The 25,206-nt window shown below is 40.5% G+C and overlaps 1 protein-coding gene across 1 annotated transcript in view; it reads right to left on the reverse strand.

Annotated features, from left to right (window-relative positions):
- RELN (reelin) overlaps positions 1-25,206 on the reverse strand; it is a gene marked incomplete at its 5' end in the record, with an annotated part of 523,328 nt that overhangs the window by 76,626 nt on the left and 421,496 nt on the right. The window contains 12 exons of the mRNA XM_082662360.1: positions 1,209-1,438; positions 4,926-5,028; positions 5,121-5,292; positions 7,774-7,956; positions 8,785-8,869; positions 12,674-12,851; positions 12,957-13,097; positions 15,882-16,155; positions 16,692-16,880; positions 17,067-17,225; positions 22,734-22,810; positions 24,493-24,700. Coding sequence (XP_082518486.1) covers positions 1,209-1,438; positions 4,926-5,028; positions 5,121-5,292; positions 7,774-7,956; positions 8,785-8,869; positions 12,674-12,851; positions 12,957-13,097; positions 15,882-16,155; positions 16,692-16,880; positions 17,067-17,225; positions 22,734-22,810; positions 24,493-24,700 — 1,999 coding nt within the window. The remainder of the gene's footprint in view (positions 1-1,208; positions 1,439-4,925; positions 5,029-5,120; positions 5,293-7,773; positions 7,957-8,784; positions 8,870-12,673; positions 12,852-12,956; positions 13,098-15,881; positions 16,156-16,691; positions 16,881-17,066; positions 17,226-22,733; positions 22,811-24,492; positions 24,701-25,206) is intronic.

The raw sequence follows: 25,206 nt of genomic DNA on the forward strand, positions 1-25,206 counted from the left end.
ATCCTGGTGTAATAGTAAGAATTAATAAATTACTTACTTGATAACACAAAATATTAGTATTTAGTAATCAAATTATAAAAATTTTGCTAATGATATGATGAGGAGTGAATGGATTTATGTTCAAAGAGAATGAAGACTTTTTTTTTTTTTTTTTTTTTGCGGTACGCAGGCCTCTCACTGCTGTGGCCTCTCCCGCCGCGGAGCACAGGCTCCGGACGCGCAGGCTCAGTGGCCATGGCTCATAGGCCCAGCTGCTCTGCGGCATGTGGGATCTTCCCGGACCGGGGCACGAATCCGTGTCCCCTGCATTGGCAGGCGGACTCTCAACCACTGCGCCACCAGGGAAGCCCTAGAATGAAGACTTTTGAAGATTCACTTTCACCCTTTTGGAAACGTAATAGGTGTTAGCAGTTTTGCTTGAAGACTCAAGACTTCTAATTATGCTGAGTTTCACATCAGGAATGTAAATCTATCTCCATCTTGAAAGTATGATATTAGTACTTCCTTCTTTTTTTGGCATGCCCTTAAGTTTTTATTCTGAGAGAAAAGACAAATTCTGAGGCAGACTGCTTTGCTGACTTCCTCTCTTTGTTCACTTATACTATTAGTTTTATTTTTTTGAACTATGCTTTTCATTTCTATTGGAATTGAAGTCCTTTATCTCCAAATAGCTTTTCAACAGAAGAGTCAAATATATGTAACAAGAATGCTGAGAAAGGTTGAAAAAGTAGAAATGCCTGGGGAAAGAGCACTAATAAATTTTTTTTTTTATGAGACACCTGGAATATTCTGCAGGCTTCCGTCCTCCATATGTGCCCTCTCCTTGCACGAAAGACATAGGCAGATGTTCGAAAGTAAAAATTCTAACTGCATTTATATTGTGAGGTAGGGAGCAGAAGGGAGACAGATTATAACACTAGGGAAACCATATTTCTGTTGCTTCCTAACTGATCTAATAAAGACCCATGGGGATATGAACCCCAGGACGGGGTGCTGCCCAGGGTGTGCTCCTTTAAATCTATCTTCAAACTATGAATTAGTAGTATGTCAGTTTCCTATGTTTTAAACATCCACTGATCTACTTTCAGTGGAGAACTAAGGAAGAAATGTAAAGTGAAAATTTCCCTGATAAAGTGGCAAGGCAACCATGACATCACGGAGAAAACTGTGAAATGAGAAGAACATGGTGCGAAGCAGCAGGTCCTTACCCGCAAAGGTGCAGCTTCCCAAAGTGCACAACCTCCCTCCTCCAGCCCTGGGTGGTCCCCGCATAGTAGGTGCTGCTCGGGTGGTGCTCTGTGGAGCACAAAGAGCTGACATGGCTGCTGCTGTGGTAGCAGAGGGGGAGCAGCAGGTGCCAGGTTGCCCCAAAGTCCCTGGAAAATTCCAGTCTGACCGGATCAGCAGAGGAGCTATCAGTTGAGCATCCGACATTGATCTTGGTGAAGAAAAAAAAATGATACAAATTACCTCAGAGCAACAAGCCTTGAAATGATTCACCACTTCATTATTTTCTCGAGAGTCCATTTTCCTGGGAACTGTCTTGCTGAAATACTTAACACCATGAAATTCTGTTTTGCCTGAGTAATACTGCATATTACTTTTAAATAACACTTTTTCATAAAGAACCTCAAAGGGCCTCATAAAAAATTTACTTTCCCTCATTTCATAAAAAGCTAGGAAGTGAATAAGGCAGAGGTTGGCATGGAATTCCAAATTTTACCTTTAGCCCACTTTCACTGCCAAGCCAAGCAAATCGTAAGGAAAAGACTGCTTCCCTAATCCTAACCGTTAGCTTTTTTTTTCAGACTGCTGGATGGAAAGAAGACCTTCTACTTTCCTTCCTGTGATACCTTCAAATAATCCCCAAAGTACTGAACATGGAGAATCTTCAGTATGTTTTCAGTTTTAAAACAGACAAAATACAATTATTGTCACTATTTCCCTGGCATAGGGAGAATATTCTCTGAAAGACCTTTTTAACCATGAGGGAAATAACCACTCCACTCCTTTTTCATACTTTCAAGTGAATTAAACTAAAATAAAGCATGTGATTCTTTCTATGAAAAAATTTTCCCACTTCCAATTGGGGTCAACATTTTCTTGCTGTCAGAGCAACCAGATATATTTATATAATATTTGTTGTTGTTGAACTTACTCCTCTTACCTTATGATGAATAAACTATTGACATTTGATAAACTTTTCAGCTATAGGCATTTGTCTCTACCTAGATTCTTCTGATAACAGAACTCTTGAAAGGGCCACAGGGATTACTTTTTATTAACATTTAAAGCATAAATGTTAGAAAATATAACAGAAGGTTATATAAGTAACTTAAAATAAAATCAGAAAATATAACAGAAAGCTTAAAATAGAGAATAATTTTTCCACTAAGGCATCATTTGGTCTCTGACTTTAAGATGAAAGAAACAACTCTAATTTAGAGTATGCAGACAGTTAATCTAGAGCAAATATTCAAGCTTTTTGATGAAATTAGGCACTGTCCAATGGTTGGTATAGATTTCAGCTATGAAACAAGTATCTTCAAAAGTTAATGCGGGGGGGGGGGGGCTTCCCTGGTGGCACAGTGGTTGAGAGTCTGCCTGCCAATGCAGGGGACACGGGATCGTGCCCTGGTCCGGGAGGATCCCACATGCCGCGGAGCGGCTGGGCCCGTGAGCCATGGCCGCTGAGCCTGCGTGTCCGGAGCCTGTGCTCCGCGACGGGAGAGGCCACAGCAGTGACAGGCCCGCGTACCGCAAAAACAAAAACAACAACAACAACAAAAAAGTTAATGGGGGGCTTCCCTGGTGGCGCAGTGGTTGAGAGTCCGCCTGCGATGCAGGGGACATGGGTTTGTGCCCCGGTCCGGGAAGATCCCACATGCTGCAGAGCGGCTGGGCCCGTGAGCCATGGCCGCTGAGCCTGTGCGTCCGGAGCCTGTGCTCCACAATGGGAGAGGCCACAACAGTGAGAGGCCTGCGTACCACACACACAAAAAAAGTTAATGGGGTCCTCCCGGAAGGCCTTGGGGCACAGCGGTCCCGCCCCCTGTGCCCAGAATAGAGCCCACATTTCCACAGAGCTGGAACTCCTGGCTCGGGGTCTCTTCCCTCCACTGTCACTGAACTGCCCCGGAGCCTGAGGGGAGGGCAGCCTCACTGAGGCTGCCGGCTCTGGAGGGGCCCCTGAAGCCGAAGCCACGACAGTCCTGGGGACCGCGGGCTGGATCAGTCATCCTGGGTTAAGCCAGCTGCCATGTCATGAGGACACTCAAGCAGCCCTAAGGAGAGATCCATGTGGCAAGGAACTGAGGCCTCCTACCTACAACCGCGTGAGACATGAAAAAATGTTCAACATCAAGAATTATTAGAGACATGCAAATTTAAACTACAAAAAGGTATCACCTCACACAAGTCTGAATTGCCATCAGAAAAAAATGTCTGCAAACAATAAATGCTGAATGGGTTTCCGAGAATGGGTACCCTTCTATGCTGTTGCTGGGATGTAAACTGGTAACAGCCACTAATCAGAACAGAATGAAGGTGCCTTTAAAAGGTAACAATTGAGCTACCATATGATCCTGCCGAACCACTAATGGGCCTATAACCCGAGAAGACCAGAATTCAGAAAGACACAGGCACCCAAACGTGCACTGCAGTGATATTTACAATAGCCAGACATGGATGCAACCAAAATGTCCATCTACAGATGAACAGACAAAAAAGAAGTGGTCCATGTACACAATGGAATATTAGCCATGGGAAAGATGAAACAGTGCCATTTGCAGCACCACAGATGAGCCTAGAGATAATCATACTACACAAAGTAAGTCAGAAAAAGAAAGACAAATATCCGATGATATCATTTACTAGTGTTATCTAAAAAGTGATACCCATGAACATATTTCCACAGAGAAAGGCCCATACAGACTTAGAAAAAGGTGAAAGGAATGGAAAAATTAGGATGTTGGGGTTAACATGCATTTAATAATTCATATAAAATATATAATCAAGAAGGACCTAATGGATGCCAAGGGAGGTTTACTCAACGCTCTGTTAATGACCAACATGGGAAAGAGTCTAAACCTGATTAGATATATGTATACGTATGAATGAACCAGATTCTGTACACATAGAACAAACACAACATTGTAATCAAATTTATTCTGATAAGAAATAAAAATTAAATTAAACAAGAAAAAGAAAAAAAAAGTTAATGGGAATTCCCTGGCAGTCCAGTGGTTAGGACTCAATGCTACCACTGCAGGGGGCATGGGTTCTATCCCTGGTTGGGGAACTAAGATCCCTCATGCCATGTGGCGTGGCCAAAAAAAAAAAAAGTTAATACTATTGAACCCTAGCACAATGTACCTTTGGTTCTGCTGATTTTATCTAAGCTTTTGAAATATATAAACGTTTTTCTTTTATACATTATTAGTTTGCTGTCTTGAAAAATATGAGTCCGTGAATATTCATGAAATACCCAGAAATGATAAGAAACAGTATAGTATTATTTTATCTGTAAAATTCATGACACCATGATAAATATTATATAAATGTGCTGGCATGGTATAGTTACATTGACCTGGATCCTAAGTAATATATAAAAATTGTGACTATAATACTACTAGAATAGTATGGTCCTTTTCATTTTTATAATGTTTGAAATAAGCTATTTTGACAATTTCCCATTGTAGTAGGTGAGGAGATTATGTCATAAATAAAGGAGCAAAATTCAGAAATAAACCTTAGTAGAACAATTGGTTCTGCTAATAAAAGTGAATTATGATGTAAAATCTCTTTTGTCCTTGCACAAAAATGGAAAGTCATAACGCATGAAATCATCTGAGATTTTCCTCCTCTTTCCTAGCTTTTGTTCAAGATAAAATTTAAAGCATTTCTAATAGAACAAAATCAAGTACCTCAAATTGTATGATGGTGTTCTCATTCACATTCAGGTCACGAGTAGTAATGGAATGCTCACCAACTTCATTTGAAACAAACACCATAGCTGAATCTTCCTCGCTGTTATACAAGAAAACACCATTTAGGCAAAAGATCATTGTGACCTGTATAGAGCAGGGGTTTTATTTTTACCTTCTCAATTAAGTACTTACGGTGCTCCTTTGGAAGAATATGGGCAATAAAGACCAATGTTACCACCAGGGTAGAAAAACCAATTGTCTTCTCTGGGCCCAAAGTCAAAAGTATCTAGAAGCATCACAGGGTTGTTTAAATTATTTCCATCGATGATGAAGTCATCAACAATCCAGATTTCTTCTTTCTTACCTAAGGCATTTTTGGATAAAGCAAGTTTTTTCAATGGTGAAAATCAGGTGGACATTTTTGCTCATTGGAAGAAAGTAAAGGACAGAGGGAACTCAGTAACAACCGATTAAACAAATGCCTTCTAGACAAAGAAGCACAAACTATGTAAGTGTGTTTACACGGATTAAAGTGTGAAAAAATTAAGCTTTCAGGGCTATTAAATTGACACTGCACGGAGCAGCTTCAGTAATTTCAGAAGGCTGGTAAGAGTCTGCTGCCCTTCCTGTCACAGCGGTGCTATGGACCCTCCACCGCAAGAGTGGGCTTTGAGTTATGCTTTCACGGTTTAGGGGACTCTGTAAGATACCGGCATCTGTGAGGATGGGTGGTCAGCCTGTGGATTTAGTACTGAGTTACACTAACTAGTCTATTCATGGAGTAACTCAGGACTTTTTAGAGTCAACCCATGACTTAGAATCATGCTTCCTTCAGGCTGAAGGATCATGGCCATTATAACACTGGCTTGATGCACAATTTTATTTAGGTGTTAAAAACTACACAGAAGAAAATATTCTGTGTTATATAATACTTTATTTTCCCCTTAAAGCGTCTCAAAACTTGTATGTTTAGTTGAAGATATGTGGGGACATACAGAAAACTAGGAAAATCACTCCTTAGGCTGTCAGAATTTGACTCAGCGACTTAGGCAGGGTGTTTAAGGAAGATATAACTGAGCAGATAAGAAGGGTGAGCTCAGTGCTTTTGTAAAGCATTGCTTGGATTTAACTGGAAACAAGGTGATAAGACCATACCAAGCAGAAACAAGATTCCTCAAGGATGCTTTTTCACTGATTCCTACTTTTAGTAGAATTCTTACAAAATATAAAAAAGGATCTGTAAAGAGGAGCCTGTAGAAACAACCTGATGATTTAAATGAAGTCACATGTGCCTCTCCCTCTCTAATCCTATCACTGCTCTAATCCTAGTAGCTTTCTTCCCTTTTCTTATTTTGGAAGCAGTTGGTGAAAACAATGAAGAACAATTGGTGAGCATTCCAAACATAACGAAGACAACTATCCTCTGGACTGTGAAACTTGTTGCATTTCTTTTTTTTTTTTTTTTTTTTGTGGTACGCGGGCCTCTCACTGTTGTGGCCTCTCCCGTTGCGGAGCACAGGCTCTGGACACGCAGGCTCAGTGGCCATGGCTCACGGGCCTAGCCGCTCTGCGGCATGTGGGATCTTCCCAGACCGGGGCACGAACCCGTGTCCCCTGCATCAGCAGGCGGACTCTCAACCACTGCGCCACCAGGGAAGCCCAGGTTGCATTTCTTTTTTGGACTTTTCCTCAGTGATTATACAAGATTATTTTTTCTGTTCACAGTAAATTAAAATTATTTTTTGACTTACTAGTTATAAAGGAAATGTTCAGGTTAAATTTTAGAGATGGAAATACATCTTTCTTATCCATTTCTGTGTTACCTCTGCAAAGAATCTGCTTAATATGACGTCTCTGTGCTTACTTAGGCCATTAAATGCATAATTTGGTAGAGTCTGGTCCTTTATAATCAGTAGTTAGTAGAATTACAGGAAGCAATAAAACATTATAAATTTGTAAAATCCTTCTCTATAACCGCCATTTGAAAATACTGTTAAATTATACATTCACGTTAGCTTATCACTAAGGCAAGTGTATGTGATAAGAATATTTTATCTCAGGCACTATCTGCTTTGTGTCAGTCCCTTTCACTTTGTCACAGCTTTTGCTGTAATGCTGTTCTATCTCACTAATGAAGTGCCATACTCAGAAGAACTATGGGGACTTCCCTGGTGGTCCACTGGTAAAGAATCCACCTTCCAATGCAGGGGACACGGGTTCGATCCCTGGTCAGGGAACTAGGTTCCCACATGCTGCGGGGCAGCTAAGCCCATGTGCCACGACTACCGAGCTCGCGTGCCTCAACTAGAGATCCCAAGTGCCACAAACTACAGAGCCCATGTGCTCTGGAACCCGCGTGCCACAACTAGAGAGAGAAAACCCGCACGCCACAACTAGAGCGCGCCACAATGAAAGATCCCACGTGCCGCAACTAAGACCCGAGGCAGCCAAAAAAAAACCCCCCCAAAAACAAAAACACATAAATATTTAAAAAAAAAGAACTATGTATTCCTAAATGAATTCAGTAAAAAATGTAATTACAACTGATGAATACCTAACGGTAGAGCTGGATTAAATTTTAAAAACCTTCACTCTGTGACAGTATTTAGCTGTATTTACATCAAGCGAACTTAGGAGTCAAGCCCGAAGACAATACATAGTCAAGTATGAAGATAAAGATATATAAAGCTAAATATTCCTTGCGACTCCTCAAAAGCGAAGCATGTAAAAGGTACTGTGGATAGCGAAGCCACTCAGCTGACAAACCCTGCCTCCACACCTGAGGAGCAAGCATGCTAACGTGCAGCAGTCAGTTTTGATCACAGGAGAACATGTGCATTTTTACCATTGTTATAAGGTTGCCAGAGTCTGAATCTTGTAGCGTTGGTTTGGGCAGTGTATGGCAAGGGAACATTAATGAAAAGTATGTTGGTCATTTGAGGAAAGTAAAATTCATCCATCAGGTGCCAGGTGATTCCCCCATTCGCGGAGAATTGTAATAGAATAGAGTGGGACCTCTCTGGGGTACCTAGAAAGAAGGTAACAGAGGCATGAACACATCATTATAAAAATGGGGAAGTGGTATGATCTTAGACTATTTTTTTTGTATTGATGCATAAGCTGACTTATATTCACATAGACACCTTAGAGTCCAAATGCTTCTGAGGCAACTTAAAGTGATGATGGGTTGGGATTTCTGTATAAATATATCTCAAAACACACACCAAATCTTGCATTTTCACACAATAGTATCTCCCTCTTTTTCTTAGATATGAACACATATCTTTCTGTATTTCATCTAGGAAATAGTACATCAAAATTTTTTTATTCTGTAGGCATCACAGTTCTACAAAGGGCCAAACATTTAAATCCCAGAATACACAGAAAATCTACTTGAGAATTTATTATATCCAAATGGCATTACTTGTCAAGAAAATTAGTTAATATGAAAGGTCAGAACGACAGAGTTGACTTTTGGGGTTCACCGTTCACATCTGCGAAAGAAAATCCCAAGTTTCCATAAGTTAAATTTCTTAAATTTAAATTTCTTACGGCTAGAAAGAAGTGGTGGAAAAAAGACTCAAGGACATGATGATAAACTTAACTACCACAGGACTAGTATGATTACTACATCTGTATGAAATTATTATAAAACAAGTAGTTATCTTACCCTTATATTAAAAGGAATATATAGTATAGAACATTTGTGAACACTATGTACTCAAATTTATGTTAGCTCTCCCATATAACAAAATTAATAGGCCTCAAATCTGTTACTTCTCTGTGGAGGAGGAATTATACATGGGGAAATTTGCTTGAAGGGAAATAGTGAATTCATACTCATAGAAAGGCTTACCTTTTGCTATAAATCGAAGTGAAAACTGAACATACATTGTATTGGTACAGTCTAGATCTCTTGAAATGAGCATCCTTAGTCCTTCCTGTAAACAAAAACACATATGTTAGGCAATCTCATTTCATTTGCAAAATTATTTTCCTTTGATTTTATACATCTAACTTACATTAGCTAAATGATACATAATGATCAAGAAGCAATACTTGGTCCAGTTTGGAAGGAAAAATTGATCATTTCCCCTTTCAATGGCTTTCATTCCCTATGCCTAACTAACAATATCTCATTGTCTCAACTCCAAGTCACACTTTGCTGTGACTTATAGAAAGCAGTGCAAGAATGATAGCATTACATATCTACAGGCCTTTTTAAAAAACAGCCTCCTTTGATCACAGCATGTTGTGAGAAGAATAACGAGGAAACAGACGGAAAATGTGCCAAGTGCTCCTGCTGGAAGCTGGGAGCTAATAGGTAACTTTTTCAGGGTTCCATAGAGTCTTAGGAACTTACTCATTTGCGTGCTGTGACGGCCCTGGGAAGCTCTCATTCAGGCTGACACAACACCCTCCAGTTGGTCAAGTTAAATAAGGCATAACTAAGCAAGTCCCCAAGCCCAGGCTGGAACCATTCATGCAGAGAAGACAAGGAAGGCGGAAAGTGATCATATTGGCTTTAGTAATTTTTTCTGCTAATTAACTATTTCTGGTTGCCTGGGATTGACAGCTCCATAGCTTGTTTTCTCCGTGTGTACACAGGGTTGCGGTGACAGCCAGTAAAACAGAACTTCACTATGCAGATGTCCTAGGTACAAACAGGCCTTTCGGTTTCTCAGGTCTGACTCTGAATGAAGTGGCTCTTTGGTGGTGTGGGGCTGTGTGATACTGCGTGGACACTGTCTATTGATTTCTTAATTATCAACTAACAAATACCAAATGGAATCTTAGGTAGAGAAAGCAAATTCTTCCTCTTCTTCTTAACATTTATTATAGAGTACATTCTTCAATAGCTGAAAAATTTTAAATGGGACTGATTTTGTAATAGTAACCATATATTGAGTGCCTACAACATGCTGGGTTCTAAAAGAACCACTTCACTCCTTTAAGAAGCACCTATCACTCCTAAGGGGAATATATTATTATCTTCCTGTTGCAGATAAGGAAACAAAATCTGAGAGGGACAGTAACTTACCCAAGATTGCAAACGTGAGGATAGCAGGATTTGAACTTAGATATGTCAGATTCTGAAACTTATCCTCCACCCTTTAAGATACCATTATTTTGTTTATTAAATTATTTTTTGGTTTGGGGAGAGATATCCAGCTAATGTTAAATTTAGAATTTGAGAATTATTTGATATGGTAATGAAAAAGCAACTGCATTTATACCCACCCTTGAACTTCACAAAGCATAGATTCAAACTTCCTGGATTAAAGGCTGCTGTGTAAAAGCCTTATATTTCCAGTCTTATTTTTCTTTTATCATAATAACTCACTGCCCTGCTCAGTCCCTGATGCTTGATCACTGCATGTCTTTATATCCTTACCCTCTGCCTCATACACTTACAAACAGAAGGCCTTGGATGTTTTTACAGCTTGGCGCCATGTAGAGGTTAAGCTTATGGGGAAAGGTCACTTCTTCATCTTATCAATACAGTGAAAAAGCTTTGAGGTGGGTAGTTAATAGATCCAGTTCATAAATATCCCTTGACAACATCAAGATAAAGGAATATGATTGTTCTTCCCCCTTGATTATGGAATGTGAGTATAAAATTGTTCCCATGGGTCAATATAAGTCAGCCATAAAAGAACCCATTTTATAGTGTATCTTGTAGGAGCAATTTTTAAAAAATTTATTTATTTTATTTATTTTTGGCTGCATCGGGTCTTAGTTGCGGCACACACGACCTTTGTTGAGGCAGGTGGGATCTTTCATTGTGGTGTGCGGGTTTTCTCTTCTCTAGTTGTGGTGCGCAGGCTCCAGGGTGTGTGGGCTCTGTAGTTGTGGTGCGTGGGTTCTAGTTGAGGTGCGCAAGCTCAGTAGCTGTGGCCCGCGGGCTTAGTTGCCCTGCAGCATGTGGGATCTTAGTTCGCTGACCAGGGATCGAACCTGTGTCTCCTGCATTATAAGGCAGATCCTGCATTATAAGGCCAAGGGAAGTCCCTTGTAGGAGAAATTTTGTTGAAAGTTGGCATGATCTGTAATTATGAAGGTATCTTTCTTTCATATTTAAAATTTTGTTTATAGTTAAGCACTTGATATTGATAATTGCCCAGTGGAACTGTCATGCCCAGCTTCTGTATATATTCTAGTTCATACAGATGTTTTTTTTCTCATCCTCTTCCAGATTCAGTAATCCATTGTGCTAAAAGTGAAGCTATTTTAATAGTGGATAGCACTCCTGAATCTATAAACATTAAAAAGAGCCTATCATTTCCTTTTTCACAAAAGAATGCCTTTCTAGGTCAAACTACAACCTACTGAATGGCACACGCTGAGCCCTCTCTGCATCTTGCAGAGCTGATAGATAATATGTCCAACACATATAATGCTTGGCTGCCCTTGCATTTGGATGGCTACAGGGAACATATAAAAGACTATATGTCTTCCTTGTTTATAGGATCTAGAGACCAGTTTAATTCTACTGCTTAAAATTTTATCAGGTAAAGATATTTGAATCACAGGACTTTATCTTTTTTGGTCTTGTCAACTGCTTCAAGTAGATAGTGGCAATGAGAGCTAAAGTCTCAGACAAGACTTAAAAACATACACACAAAAAAACAGAAGATTCCACCCCGAAATGTCCTGCCTCAATTTCTTTTGGCCCCTTATAGCACTCAGGGACTTATAAATCTCTCTGACCCTTAAAGTGCTTTTTCTATCTCATCTAAAACTTGAGAAGAATTCTGGATTCAAACAAGGATGACAGTCAGCATCTATTAGCTATAATTGAAAAAGTTCCAGGGTGTCTAATTTTCTAACTGTTAGGTGTTAATTATTAAGGATGTACAGAAACCCATGCAGATTTTTGTTAAAGATTTCATTTGCACACCTAGATTAGCCGATTTCCCCAGCTGAGTGAGACAGGATGTAGCATGTATTCACATATGAAGATGTGTCAGCTCAGCACTGTTTCACACAATTGTTTACCAACCCTCTAACCAACATCTAGGTTGAAATACAAAAAATACACTAATGATGTTTGAGAATGTTATTTAACTTGGCTTAAATGTTTGGTTTTCTTAAAGTCACCAACTGGTTGTATTGGTAGGAGGAAAAGAAAGAAAGTGAAAGGAAAAAGCAAAGACCTTCCGTAAAATCAATTAAAAAATATTCTAAGTTAGATACTTAATTACACATAAAATGCTACATTCTAGAAGTCAAGATTCTAGAAGTAGTATATATATAATTTTTACATATATAATTCCAGCAGAGAGGAAAGAAGGTCTGATTACCAAAGCAAAGGAAAAATTTTATGCCTAAGTGATCATAAAAAGTGACTGCAGTGAATATAAGAGGAAACATTTTTTGTTGTTTTTGTTGACATGAGCATATTCATGTTCCTTAAGGACCCTTTTTTACTGAAATATAAATTACATAAAGGAAAGTATCAAATTATGATGGAATTATCACAAAGTAACACAGCTACGTAATTTCCATACAACTCAGGAAACAGAACATTACCAGCAGTCCAGATGGCCCCTAATTCTCTCTTCCAATTTATACCTCATTTTCTTCTGCCCAAACCAACACTATCCTGACTTCTAAAACCATGATATGTCCTAGAAGACAATAACTATATATAAAATAATACATCATCTGAACAGAAATGCATGTGTGTGGAGCAGTGAGTGAAGTAGGGAATTCAGTGGTAGTGAAGAAGAATCTTATCTGACCCCTTTAAAAATGAGCGATGTTCCAGATTTGATGGTTTCACCATTCAGATTCCCCCTCTCTGCACCATATACTTCAGGCCAAAGGTCGGGATGTAAGTTCCCGTTGAAATCATCTTTAAGAATCGAGGGCAGAGGAACGACAGGAACACAGTAGGTTCCACCAAAGCCCCGGTCACACCTAAGAAAAAAATGAGCGGAGAAAAGGAATTATCTGTCGTGAGATCAAGAAGCCATCTTTATCTCTGCATTACAAAGAAAGAATCTGCCAGTTTTATTAACTTACACACAGCATCCAGCATCACAAATCCCTCGTCCTGAGCACATCCAAGGGCACCCCGAGGCCAGCACAACGTTATCAATAGCCCAGGAGTCAGCCCCCATGGTGTAGTTGGCTTGGATCCATCTGAACCGGGTCCTGGGAGAGCTAAGCAAAAACAAACAAACAAACAAAAGAAAACAACCAAAAAAAAAAAAAACACACTTGGTTTGAATGGCAACCTTCAAAGCACAAAAACATTTATTTTAATTCTTTCCCTTTAAAGTGCCCTCTCTGGGTTCCAGTTCCCTCTTTATTTGAGACACTTCGTTTTCATACCAAGTAATGGATGTTGTTTACTCTTGACCCACAAACAGGAGAGTAGAAAACATGCTTTAAAAATATTTCACCATTTCTTTCATACAAGAGCCTCTAAACACATGTGAGATGGGAGAGTTACTTTGAACTATCACTTTATTCTGTGTTTGAACTACATGCAGAACCTTAGTTTTTGCTTTCAGGCTTTTACTACTTTTCAGTACTGGGAAAGAGATTGAGGATGATAAACATGTGTATAAGTTGGAATCTTACAAAGGTCTTGCCATGAGGTCTCTGTTCTACTGCTCCCTAAATGGTTTCTGAGGTAGTAAATGGAAGCCCTATCCAACCTCTGCCTCTATTTTGGTTCCTGAGGGCCTGGCTCCCTTAAAGGTGAAGACTAGAATGATGTGATGTACTCCCATGTTTTTTATTATATTTGCAGTCTGTTATTTGGAATATACTGTCAGAAGACCACTTTATCCAGAAATATGTGCAGCCTTACCAAACAGCAGTCTCTCACTTAGGAACAGATTGCACAGTAGAAATGTGTTAGTTATTTGGAAAGGAGAACACAGCTGACTTGAAGTGGAATTTCAACAGTAAAATCTCAAGTGCTATAGTTTCCCCTACACAAGTTCTCCTTCAATGCAACACAGCTGCCAGCATGGTGGCTCTGAAACAGAAATCTAGTCACATCGACACTCAGCTTTACACCCTTGAAATGGTTCCCCAACACATGCAATGTCAAGGCCAAACCTCTAATAAATACACGGCCCTTTCATTGTCTGCCCTCTGCCCTTGCCTCGTCTTCCCCTATTGCCTCACAATTATACTCTGATAGCATGGAATCCTTGCACTTCCCCATAAACTCTTGTTTCTTCTGGCCTCTGGGATTCTATTTCGGTTTACAACAGCACATACGCCCCTCCTCCCCAACGAGTGCTTTTCACTCAGACAAGCTCTACTCACTTATTTAGACTCAGCTCAGACATCAGTTCCTCCAGAAATCTCCCTCCGATCTCCCCAAACTGAGTTAGGTAGTATCTCCCTGTGTTTCAATAATACCATTGGGTTTTGCTTCTGCTATCATTTTATAAGATAACTGTTTAGATACCTGTTACCCTAAATAATATATTTGGATCCTGGCATCAACTTATTCATTTTGTGTCAGAGATCTAAAACATAATAGATATTCAATAAATGTTTGTTGAATAAAAATAAAGTGAGTAAATGAGCTACAAGTTAGCACTCTTTAAAGCTCTGGGGTCCACAGGAAACTATTTTGGGTTATATACTAAAACGCTTTGATTTCCTGTGTTTGTTTTTTTTTTCTCTGCCACTTGTTTGTGCCTCTCTGAATCCAAATTGAACGAGGAAAATGGAAACCACTGTAAATATTTAACACAGAGGGAATTTAACACAAGGAATTGGATGCACAGTTCATGGCAGAGCATGGGGGCAGTGAGGAAACCAGAGTTTAACAAAGTCAGGAAGCACTACAAGTCCAAAGATGGAGGGACACAAGAGGAGATGAGGTTAGTGCCCAGGGGCCAGTGTCACATGGAAGGACATCTCGGGGAAGCTAGAGCTGCTGAAGTTGGCCAAGATGCACTTGAGATAGAAAGGGAGGGGAAGGAACACCCTGGCTTAACTTTATTTCCACCCTCCAATTTCTTGCCAGTATCTGCTACTCTCTAAATCTATCAGGAAGCCAGCAAACACATGCAGCTGGCAAATGCAGCTTACAGAGGACAATTTGCCTACAATTCAGAGCAGAGCAGTGGAAGGGAGATACAGGGATGTGCGGGGAGCAGCCCCAGGAGGGTACAATCTCTACCACCCACCATAGTACACACTGGTTCCTAGAAAGATCCCCAAATTATGCAAATGCCTAAACCACAAAAGTGGGAGCCTGCTGTAAGCCCTAATATAACACCTGAATGTGATCTGAAATACTGTGGAGGGGAAGAAAGATGTAAAAGGATATGAGCATCCCCAAAGAACGAACCTTTTACTCTTATTCCGGTACTGAGATTAAAAAAAACCCAAACAGGGGCTTCCCTGGTGGCACAGTGGTTGAGAGTCCGCCTGCCGATGCAGGGAACACGGGTTTGTGCCCCGGTCCGGGAAGATCCCACATGCCGCGGAGCGGCTGGGCCCGTGAGCCACGGCCGCTGAGCCCGTGCGTCCGGAGCCTGTGCTCCGCAATGGGAGAGGCCGCAACAGTGAGAGGCCCGCGTACCGCAAAAAAAACAAAAACAAAAACAAAAAAACCCAAACAACTAAGGATACTCTTCCACATGTGATGATTTCACAAACTGCTTCATGTGGATAAGTATCAGTCTGGTTATTGGGTAGATATTTGTTTTTACAACAGTTTAAAAACTGAATCTGGTGGGCAGCCTTCACCTTGCTGAAGAACAGAAAAGTTCAGCCTTGGAAAACTCTCGGAACTCTTAACCACATTTAAAAATTGTTACCCAAGCACCTTGAACTTTTCTTTCCCCCCGGTATACTCCATGCATGATTATCATGAGAGAGTAATAGAATTGCCAAGTGGCATCATAATTATTTTCCAGTTAGGTGATAGAAACCCGAAGTTCTGACATGTAGCCAAATGACAATTCTCACATGGTGGAGAGTGGAAGGTAGACAGTGATCCGCTTCCAATTCTGGAATCTCTCGGAGGTGTAAACTGAACTTTCTGTGTAGTGCAGACAGCCAATGGTTGGAGGAACACACTCTTCGGTGACAAGATGCCAGTCCCTGCCATTGTTCAGAGAATACTGGAGCTGTACACCGTGGGAGTCGCTAAAGGGCTTGCTACAGCCCATGCTCATTTCAAACTGCAAGAAAGTCGATGCTGACACATGAAAGTCCCAGGTCTCAGCATAACGAGGTTTTCCTACAAAAAAGGAAAAGTTTAATGGAAGCACATAATTGTGCTCTTTTCTTATTTGGTGTTTCTGCTCATCGTGCTTTCAGTGGCAAACAAAACTCATGTCTTATCTATAGTGTCTCACATGTGCTTTGGCTTTTCATCTCACGTTGACTATTTTTATCTAGTTAGCATAGACTCAGAAATATGGAAGGCTTCTAACTTGAAAAGCTTTACCATCTTGAGACAGGCTAATAGAGAGTCTGCAAATTGTAATACTGCAAATTATGAAACATGGGAATGTTTTCAGATAGGTACTTTTGCCCCACTTTTAAGAAACCTTAGTCATATTATGCATGCCATGAAAGACAGTTCCTGCACAAACTGTTATTGGGCTCACCAAGTTACATTAAAGGACAACACAGGTCTTTACTTCCAAGAGCCCCCCTCAGTGCAGGCAGTTATGCACACAGTTTTGCATTAGAGAATCTGCTTTTGGGTTTTAGTTAATTTAATCCTCCAGTTAATGAAATATTCTCCCTTTATCTGGTGAAAACGTATACCTATGTTTTCAGTGAATATCAGAGCAGTATCCATAGAGAGACAGTCAGTATTGACTTGACCTCCTTGGATTCGATACCAGTTGGCTTGCAGATCTAAAGAGCCATCGAATTTGTCTTGAAACCCAGTTTGCGAGCTGTCGTTCATTCCTATAAGGACGTCATCCAAGGCCCACTGGGCTGAGTGCTTCCCTGAAATCAGATGAATAAAGGCAGTCAGAGAAGGTTCATTATATAGCAATAGGAATATCTTTATGACTGTGGCTTTAAATCAAATTATCTAGAAATCGACAGCAAATTAAGAAACACACAGCACAACGTGGCTTTAACTGGACGATCTAAACGCTACCAGGAAACTTGGGGTGAGCAGTAACTTGCCATGTTGGGGTTGCCACCATCGGAAAGCTGTTGCAGGTGTCTTTGCCTCTCGTGGAAGGTCGATGGAAATGATCTGTGGTTCCAGAAATGACATGAAGTCCAACTCTCGAAGCAAATGCCAGAGTATCCCATTGTCATTTGAATATTGAACAACAAGCCCTGAGTTAAAAGACATAAATCCAGTTACTTAGACAGCTCTCCTAGAGGCAAAAAAGGCAAGGGACAGTATTATTTGAAATGGCAAGACTGCAGGATTGCATCTCATAGGATGAGGGCACATTCATCTAACTTCCAAGGAATGAATTCATAGACCTGAAGGCTCATCAATTTCTTGACAGTTTCTAATGCACTGACTCCTAGGAAGTGGGGGGAAAAAAATACATAAGCTCTTTTTAAAGACCACTCAGCTTTGTATGGGTGATGAGTAGGTTGGTAAGGGGGACATAAAAATCCACTCCAGATTACGTATTTGAATTTTAGATTCTGTCCTGAACTTTACAAAGTCTCATATCATTATTATATACTCAGAAAAAACATCTCAATCTCCCAGTACAAAACCAAGAAGTGCTCTGTGCCACCAGTGTACCAGATAGGAAGCACAGCCCAACGTGAAGGTCTGTTAAGCAGAACAGAATTTTTACTGGCACTTCACACTTTGTCAGACCTTGGTCACTGAAGACTGAATAAAGACAAATTATTAAATAGCAAAGCAGAAGAACTCACTCCCATCCGATGGTTCTACCTTTCTTTCTCTACCTTTCTACCTTTCTAGTTCTACCTTTCTTTCTCTGTGTCACCTTTCCCCTTCACTTATCCCTTCTACCCCACCTCCCTCTGCCTGTCACCAGGTGTGATTTAGGGAAATGCATGTTAAAGTTTAAGATACTTCGTGTGCTATTCCTGCTACCTATCCCAGAAAAAATTTTCTTTTAAAAGAGGACACAGGGAAAGGGTAATGTTGAATGCAAAGGAAAAAGTTGCTAATGATGAAATGGTAGGAATCAACAGGATATATATATGATCATTAGCAATTAATAAAAAAATATATTTTACTTGATGTGGGGGGGGCAGAGGGCTTTCTTGGCATCTATCTGATTGCTATTCTATAACTGTTCCTAAGACTGGCACTGCATATTCATAATTATGACTGGGGATATTGAAGTGCTTTCTGAGTATTCACAGAAATTATGTTCAGTAAAGTTGCATTTGTTATATTAATTTTATTATGCTCTAATCTTTTTGTAATTGCAATAATTCATGGTTCTTACAATAACTTTTTAGTTTCCTCATTATTGACTAACCAGAACATCTCAATCCCTCTGTCATGTTGCACAGCAAAGAGTTTACTAAAATTAAGTTTCAAGAAATAATATGATAAAATATAGAACTAAAAGAAAGCCTTTTAAGGTTAATTGATGTTACATGGAATTACTGTCACCACATCTGACAAGGGGTGATGCCAGAAATAATAATGACTAAGATGCAAAAAAATTGGAAATCTCAGGAGAATTAATCCTACCATATTTAAAATACAAGAAATCATCGTGTTTGACGAGAGGATAAAAACAGCTCAAAGAATAGGAACTCTCTGGGGAGACAGTATGCTGTGTATGCGTGTAGACATGCGCAGTTGGAGCTTCAGTGGGTGGAGGTGAGACCCATGTGCTGGAGAAGGGAGAGAACCACACCAAAGTTCATGAAGAACACTGAAGCTAGGCTCTTTCTCATTTTGATTCTAGTCAAGGTGAGGAGCATCTGAGAAAACTCCAGTCTCCAACCCTCGATGTTTTCTCAAAATATAGTTTTTCTTGTAGATATTAATTTGTTTGATATGGTTTATATTTAATAACATAGGGGAGAGAGAGAGAGGGAGAGAAAATGAATAATTTAGATAGTTATCTGGGTGACCTATTTAGAAAACAGATACAGTACGAAGAAATGAAGCGTCACAAGACTAAAATCTCACTGGTGGTCCTTTAGCACCTTCTACTCAAAGTATGGTCCAAGGACCAGTGCTTGCATCACCTGGGAACTGGCTCTACCTGTGGTGTTTTTACATGTCCACAAATTCTTTGACACTCCTCCCATCAAAAGTGAAGCTTAATTGTCTTTTTGAGTGTGGCTGGACTCAGTAACTTGCTTCTAATAGAATATCGTAGAAGCGACAATGTGTGACTTCTGAGAGTACGCCATAAAAGGCGCTTGCACTTTCTTCCCTGCTCTCTCATGGTTGTCTTTCTCTGAAGAAAGTCAGCTGACAGGTAGTAAGGACACTCAAGCAGCCTATGGCTAGGTCCACTGAAAGAAACAGGCCTCTTGCCAATAGCCATGTAAGTGAGCATCTTGGAAAGAGATCCTCCAGCCCTGGTTGAGTCTTTAGATGACTGCACCGTCTTGGCTTTTATCTTGCATGCAGCCTCATGAGAGGTCTGGAGCCAGATCCACCCAGCAAAGCTGTTCTTGAATTCCTGACTCACAGAAGCTAGAAGATAACAGATGTTGCTTTAGGCCACTCAGTTTTGGAATGATTTGTTACGCAGCATACCACCCAAGTCCTACTGAATCAGAATCTGCATTTGAAAGCCTCCTAAAGGATTCAGATGTACACAGGAATATGAGAAACACAGCTCAAGAGGTCCATACTCCATTTGGTTTCTTCTTGCTGCCTTTCTCCTCATTAACTTTTTCAGGAGTGTCACTTATACCTTCAGGCAGCCACAAGATCTACAGAGATGAGGGCCCCAATTCTGCAGGACAACGAAGTGCCTTGCAGATAAGTATGAAGGAATGGAGAAATGCAAGACAGGGAAACAGCAATATCCATATTTTATATCAATCGCTGAGCCTCTTCAGCCGTGTCATCTAAACACTGTCCATCTGAATACACCAAGCCATCTTAGCTCATCTACTGAGTGTTTAAGGAACATAAAACATTTCCCTTTTTAAATTACAATTTCATCTACAATCTTCCCAGTCTTATTGAAGATAGCCTAATTTTGATTTTAATTCCAAATATGTAAATTGAGGCTTCAGCTTGAGTATGTAAAAAATTGTGACTTTCATCACTAGAAGAGATTTGTTCAAGGATTTAGGCAGATTTACATTTTAACAACCACTTTTCAATAAAAGACTGAGAAATGCCTGTGGGATGTAAATTACACAGGCAGCAGTGAGTTCAAGAAAATGGCTCAGAGTCGTCCAGAAAAAGTTGTGTTCTTAAAGGAATCCTAGGGGAATAAGCCCAACAGGGCAGACAAGAGTATTTGTAATCAGAGGTTAAGTATAGAGCAGAGCTTCAGGTCAGTAAGTGCATGCTTTCCACTGTACTCTGGCCAGAGTTGGTCTTTTTTTCTCATATACAAATAGGGGTACGGATTTGTAATTTTCAGAAGAGTCATGCACATATGCACATGCACACAGTTGCTACACTGTGCCAACCACAAACTATTTTTAAATAATAATTTTATTACAAGGGTCAAGGACAACATTAAAGTGCTCTACCTCTCCAATCAGCTAGCAATGTCCTGGGACAGGACCCCATCTACCTTTGCATCCCTCAAAGCTCCTGTGTCTGTGTGGGCAGAGTATGTGCTCTAGAAATACTCCTTTGCTTTGAACTACATATTGTTTCCGCAGGGTGATCCTGTAAAAACTTAAATCAGGTTACGTCACTACCTGACCTAAAAGCCTCCAATTGGTTTCCCTGACGACAGTGGATTCCGACCCCACCTCCCTACCACGACCAGCAAGGTCCTGCCTGACTGGGCCCCTGCCCCTCGCCCCCAAGCACTCCTCGACCTTCACATGCCCCAGGCCACCTGGCTTTCTTTCTCTTCCTCCAATACCACAATTCTTTTCCACCTCGTGGCCTTTGCTGTTTCTTCTGACTGGAAAACCTCCCCTGAGCTCCTCCTGTGCTGGCTCCTTTTCACCCTTTAGATTTCAATTTAAATGTCACTTCCTCAGTGAGGGCCCTCCCAGACCATTCTATCGAAATCTGCATCTGCCCCTGCATAAGTTTACTTTCCATCTCATCAGCTTATTTATTTCTGTCTAGCCCATCAATCTAACATCTTGCTTATTTCTTTTCGTTACCGTTGATTTTCTGACTCCTCTTACTAGAAGGTAAGTTCCCTTAAGGGCAGGGCTTCTGTCTGCTATGCTCATCATTGCCCCACTAGTTCTTCCCATCCTGGCATGTGGTAGTCTGCATGTCTTGTCCCCTTTACCACACACTCTCTTTCCTTCTGCCACGTGGCTGGCAACATCCAGAAGCTCCCCAGCAGCTGTTTCATTATCCTGGGTGCTGGAATGAGGACCTCAGATGACCCATGAGGAAAATGCAGCACAAAGGACAAATCCTTTTTGTTTTAACCCACAGAGATTTAGAGGGTTGTTTGTTATTGCAGCATAACCTAGCTCATCATGACTGATGCATCCGTCTTTCAGTGACACTGTATCGGTGCCACCTAGAACTGTGTCTAGCTTAGAGCAGATTCTTAATAAATGTTTGTCAAGAGATTAGGAAATGCAAAATAGTCTATATAAGTTTCTAGACTGCTGCTTCAGTAAACAGATTATCTGGATAATTACTAGACTAAAAGTACTGAGATACTTAGAAAAAGTCATGGAAGCTTTCAGTGATGATATGGCCAAGGACATTTAGAATTGATGAACAGAGCTATTGGTAGCTCTATTGACTAACAGGTACTATAGTGTTTAAGCCAATATGTTTTACATAGTCATGCCTGAGAGAATAACAAACTTAGAAGCTGCAAAATTCTTCATATACTATTTACGAGGTCAATGTTTGGAGGAAAACCTATCTGAGAAGCTCATGGATTTTGTACCAGGAACCAACTCATATGCGGGGTCCCTTAAGGAATCCGTCATATCTGTAGAGCAACTGAAGGCCATCTATGTATGTTTCAAGCCTTATGAATTTCTTTCAGCACTGAATCATGGAGGCAGAAGATGGTATGGATGCCTAGAGAGAGGAGAGTTCTGGGCAAGGAGAGAGGCAGTGTGCATGGTGGTTAAGGCATAGGCTCTAGAGCCAGCATGAGTGGTTTGACTCCCCGCTTATCTACTTACTGACTGAATGATCTTGGGTAAGTTACTTGACCTCTCTGTGCCTCAGCTTCTACATGTGTAAAATAGGACAAATAATAGTACCTATGGCAAAGAGGTATGGGGAGGATTAAATGCATTAACAGATAAAACACTTGGTACAGTGCCTTGCATATAGTAGGTACTCAGTAAAAGTTCATGTTTATTACTACAAGAACTGCTCCTTCCACCAAAGGATTCTAGTACCCTCAGGATGCTTACGGGGGGGGAAGCAGAGTATGATCCGCATTCAGCAATACCCTATGCAAACAAGTTCCTAGACCTAAACCGTGCTGAATGTAAGAGTCTCTGCAATTTCGTTTCCTCCCGTGTAAAGTTATAAAGGAACAGGTTTCCCTGTTTACAGGCTTAAGGATCTGGATGAGGAATCTTAGAGACCAAGGCTCTATGTAGTTACCCACTCACTGATAGAGGAGAGAAGAGAAGGAATGATCTAAGGTAGTGTATCAGTTTACAAAATCCCGGCCAAACTTTGGGAGGAGAAAGAACTAATTTGCTAGTAGTAACTGTAATTTCTATGGAAATATAGCAGCTTACCTTCATTTCTAGCACGTGGTTTGATGCAGGTAATTCCTGAAGTTTTGCTTCCAATTTGTATATAAAACTGAACGAGTCTGGGGGAAAAAATCCCAAAACACTTCAGTTTACTTACAAATAGATGAGCTCAGAAGAGATTTAGCCCTTTGTATTTTGACACATTAAAAAGTAAAACTCCTATAATTCTTAGGTACTACTTTTAAATTCGAAGGGCATATGACAAACAGAAACTACAAAGATTATATAGTAAGTTAATTCTGTAACCATTTGAAAAAGTTAATTAATATGACCATTAATTTTATTCTGGAATAATTACTGAAACAAAAGGAAACAGTTTAATTCCACTTCATTGTGACAGTCTGATATGATTTAATGAAATCACTGAAATGGGAATTCCTTTAAATTGAGATGATACTATCCTTGGAAACTCAGGAGGAAAAATCTAACATTAAAAAGTTGAATGCTGGGACCTCCCTGGTGGTGCAGTGGTTAAGAATCTGCCTGCCAATGCAGGGGACACGGGTTCAATCCCTGGTCCAGGAAGATCCCACATGCTGCGGAACAACTAAGTCTGTGCGCCACAACTACTGAGCCTGCGCTCTACAGCCCGCGAGGCACAAGTACTGAGCCCGCGTGCCACAACTACTGAAGCCCGCGCGCCCTAGAGCCCAGGTGCCGCAAATACTGAGCCCACGCGCCGCAACTACTGAAGCCCGCGTGCTCTAGGGCCCACGTGCCACAACTACTGAGCCTGCGTGCTGCTACTACTGAAGCCCGTGTGCATACAGCCCCTGTTCCGCAACAAGAGAAGCCACCACAGTGAGAAGCCCGCGCACCGCAACGAAGAGTAGCCCCTGCTCGCCACAACTAGAGAAAGCCCGCACACAGCAACGAAGACCCAATGCAGCCAACAACAACAACAAAAATTGTTAAAAAAAAAAAAAAAAGTTGAATGCTGTATTTGTTTAGGGCCAGATAGTTACCTGTATTACTGATTTAGACTCAGATGGTTTAATTTTTCACAACTGACACTCACTCAGTGTGATGTAAACCATGCCTCAGCCCACAGTAAACCAACCTACATGGCAGGCACACCTCTGTGACAAGGACTCAGAAGGAAGGGAAAGAGATCGAAGGCAGAAAAACTATGACACAGAACCCCAGATTTTAGTGAGAAGAAGGTCTAAAAGTTTCAAACATTTCTTTGGTTTCCTTTCTTCCAATTCTAAAATAGTTTGACTAAAAATAAAAACGCACAGTTTTATTTTAGGTGTGCTACTATTTCATTTGCCCTTAAAACTAAGCATTTATTTATTTTACCAGTAGGTGTCAGTGTAGGTATTTTAAATTTCTGGAACAGTTTTCAATAAGTGAATACAAATAAATTTAGATAAATGGGGGTCATGACATTTTTGGACACAGAATTTAAAGTTGAAAAAAATTCTTTGTTTCTCCTGGCATATATTAAAATTAATACCAAATAGTTTTCATAATAACACAGAACTTTAGAAAACCAAGCTGACATATATTAGACACACAGGCCTTGGTGATGACTGTACGCTGATTAATGAATTGGAGTATAAGTTTTGCAGAAACTGCCTATTTTATTATAAAGTTATGCTTTATTTTTATATATCAGAATCTATATAGAGAAACATTACTATGTAAACCCTCAATAACAGAACAGAGTGTTGTAGGTTAGAACACATGGCACGGTAAGTACTATGTTCATGGAGAAGTATACCAATTAACTATTCACCTGATATTCCTGGTGTCCAGAGGGATGGTCCTTGCTTCCCTTTTTCCGGGGCCACTGAAGTACAGAGACTTGCCATCGTTAAGTGTTCCACAGCCCGTTCCAATCTGGCCTCCGGTTATCTTGTACCACAACGGACTGAGCTTCCCCTCAAACCTATCGAACATCTCACTGTGGTTAGGGACAACAGACACACAGGTTCCTTGTGTGGCTTCCGAGAAAAGAAATACACAGGAGAGAGGTTTTGTTAAAATCATGAGACATTGGAAGTTACATTCAGTGCATGGGCAAAAGAAGCATTGCCACAGGTGTTAGGGGAAAGAAACCACATCAAAATCTGAATCTCCCAATCATCTGTCTGAAATACAGCCATCACTTCTAACATCAAAAACACTATTCTGCTCCTATAATTTTAAATTTTTAAACAGAGAGACATCAGGAACCACACATTTCCATGATTCTTGTTACTCAGAGGATTTGTGTAAACTGAGAAATAGATTTTGTCCACAACAAAATTGGTTCATTTGTTCTTTGTATTAGTGGATCAATAAGGGGAGTTAATCCCAGATTTAAAAGAAACACCCTGAAACCACGAGTGACAGCACTCTCTACAGAAGGCCTGCAACAACATATGTTTGTCTTTGGTCACGCACCAGATGAAGGGCAGAGCACTGAAAAGCTGGGAAGGATCCTTTGAAGTTCCCTCCAGGAAAAATT

Source organism: Grampus griseus (assembly GCF_964374135.1).
Source record: "Grampus griseus genome assembly, chromosome: 9".
Lineage (NCBI taxonomy): Eukaryota > Metazoa > Chordata > Mammalia > Artiodactyla > Delphinidae > Grampus > Grampus griseus.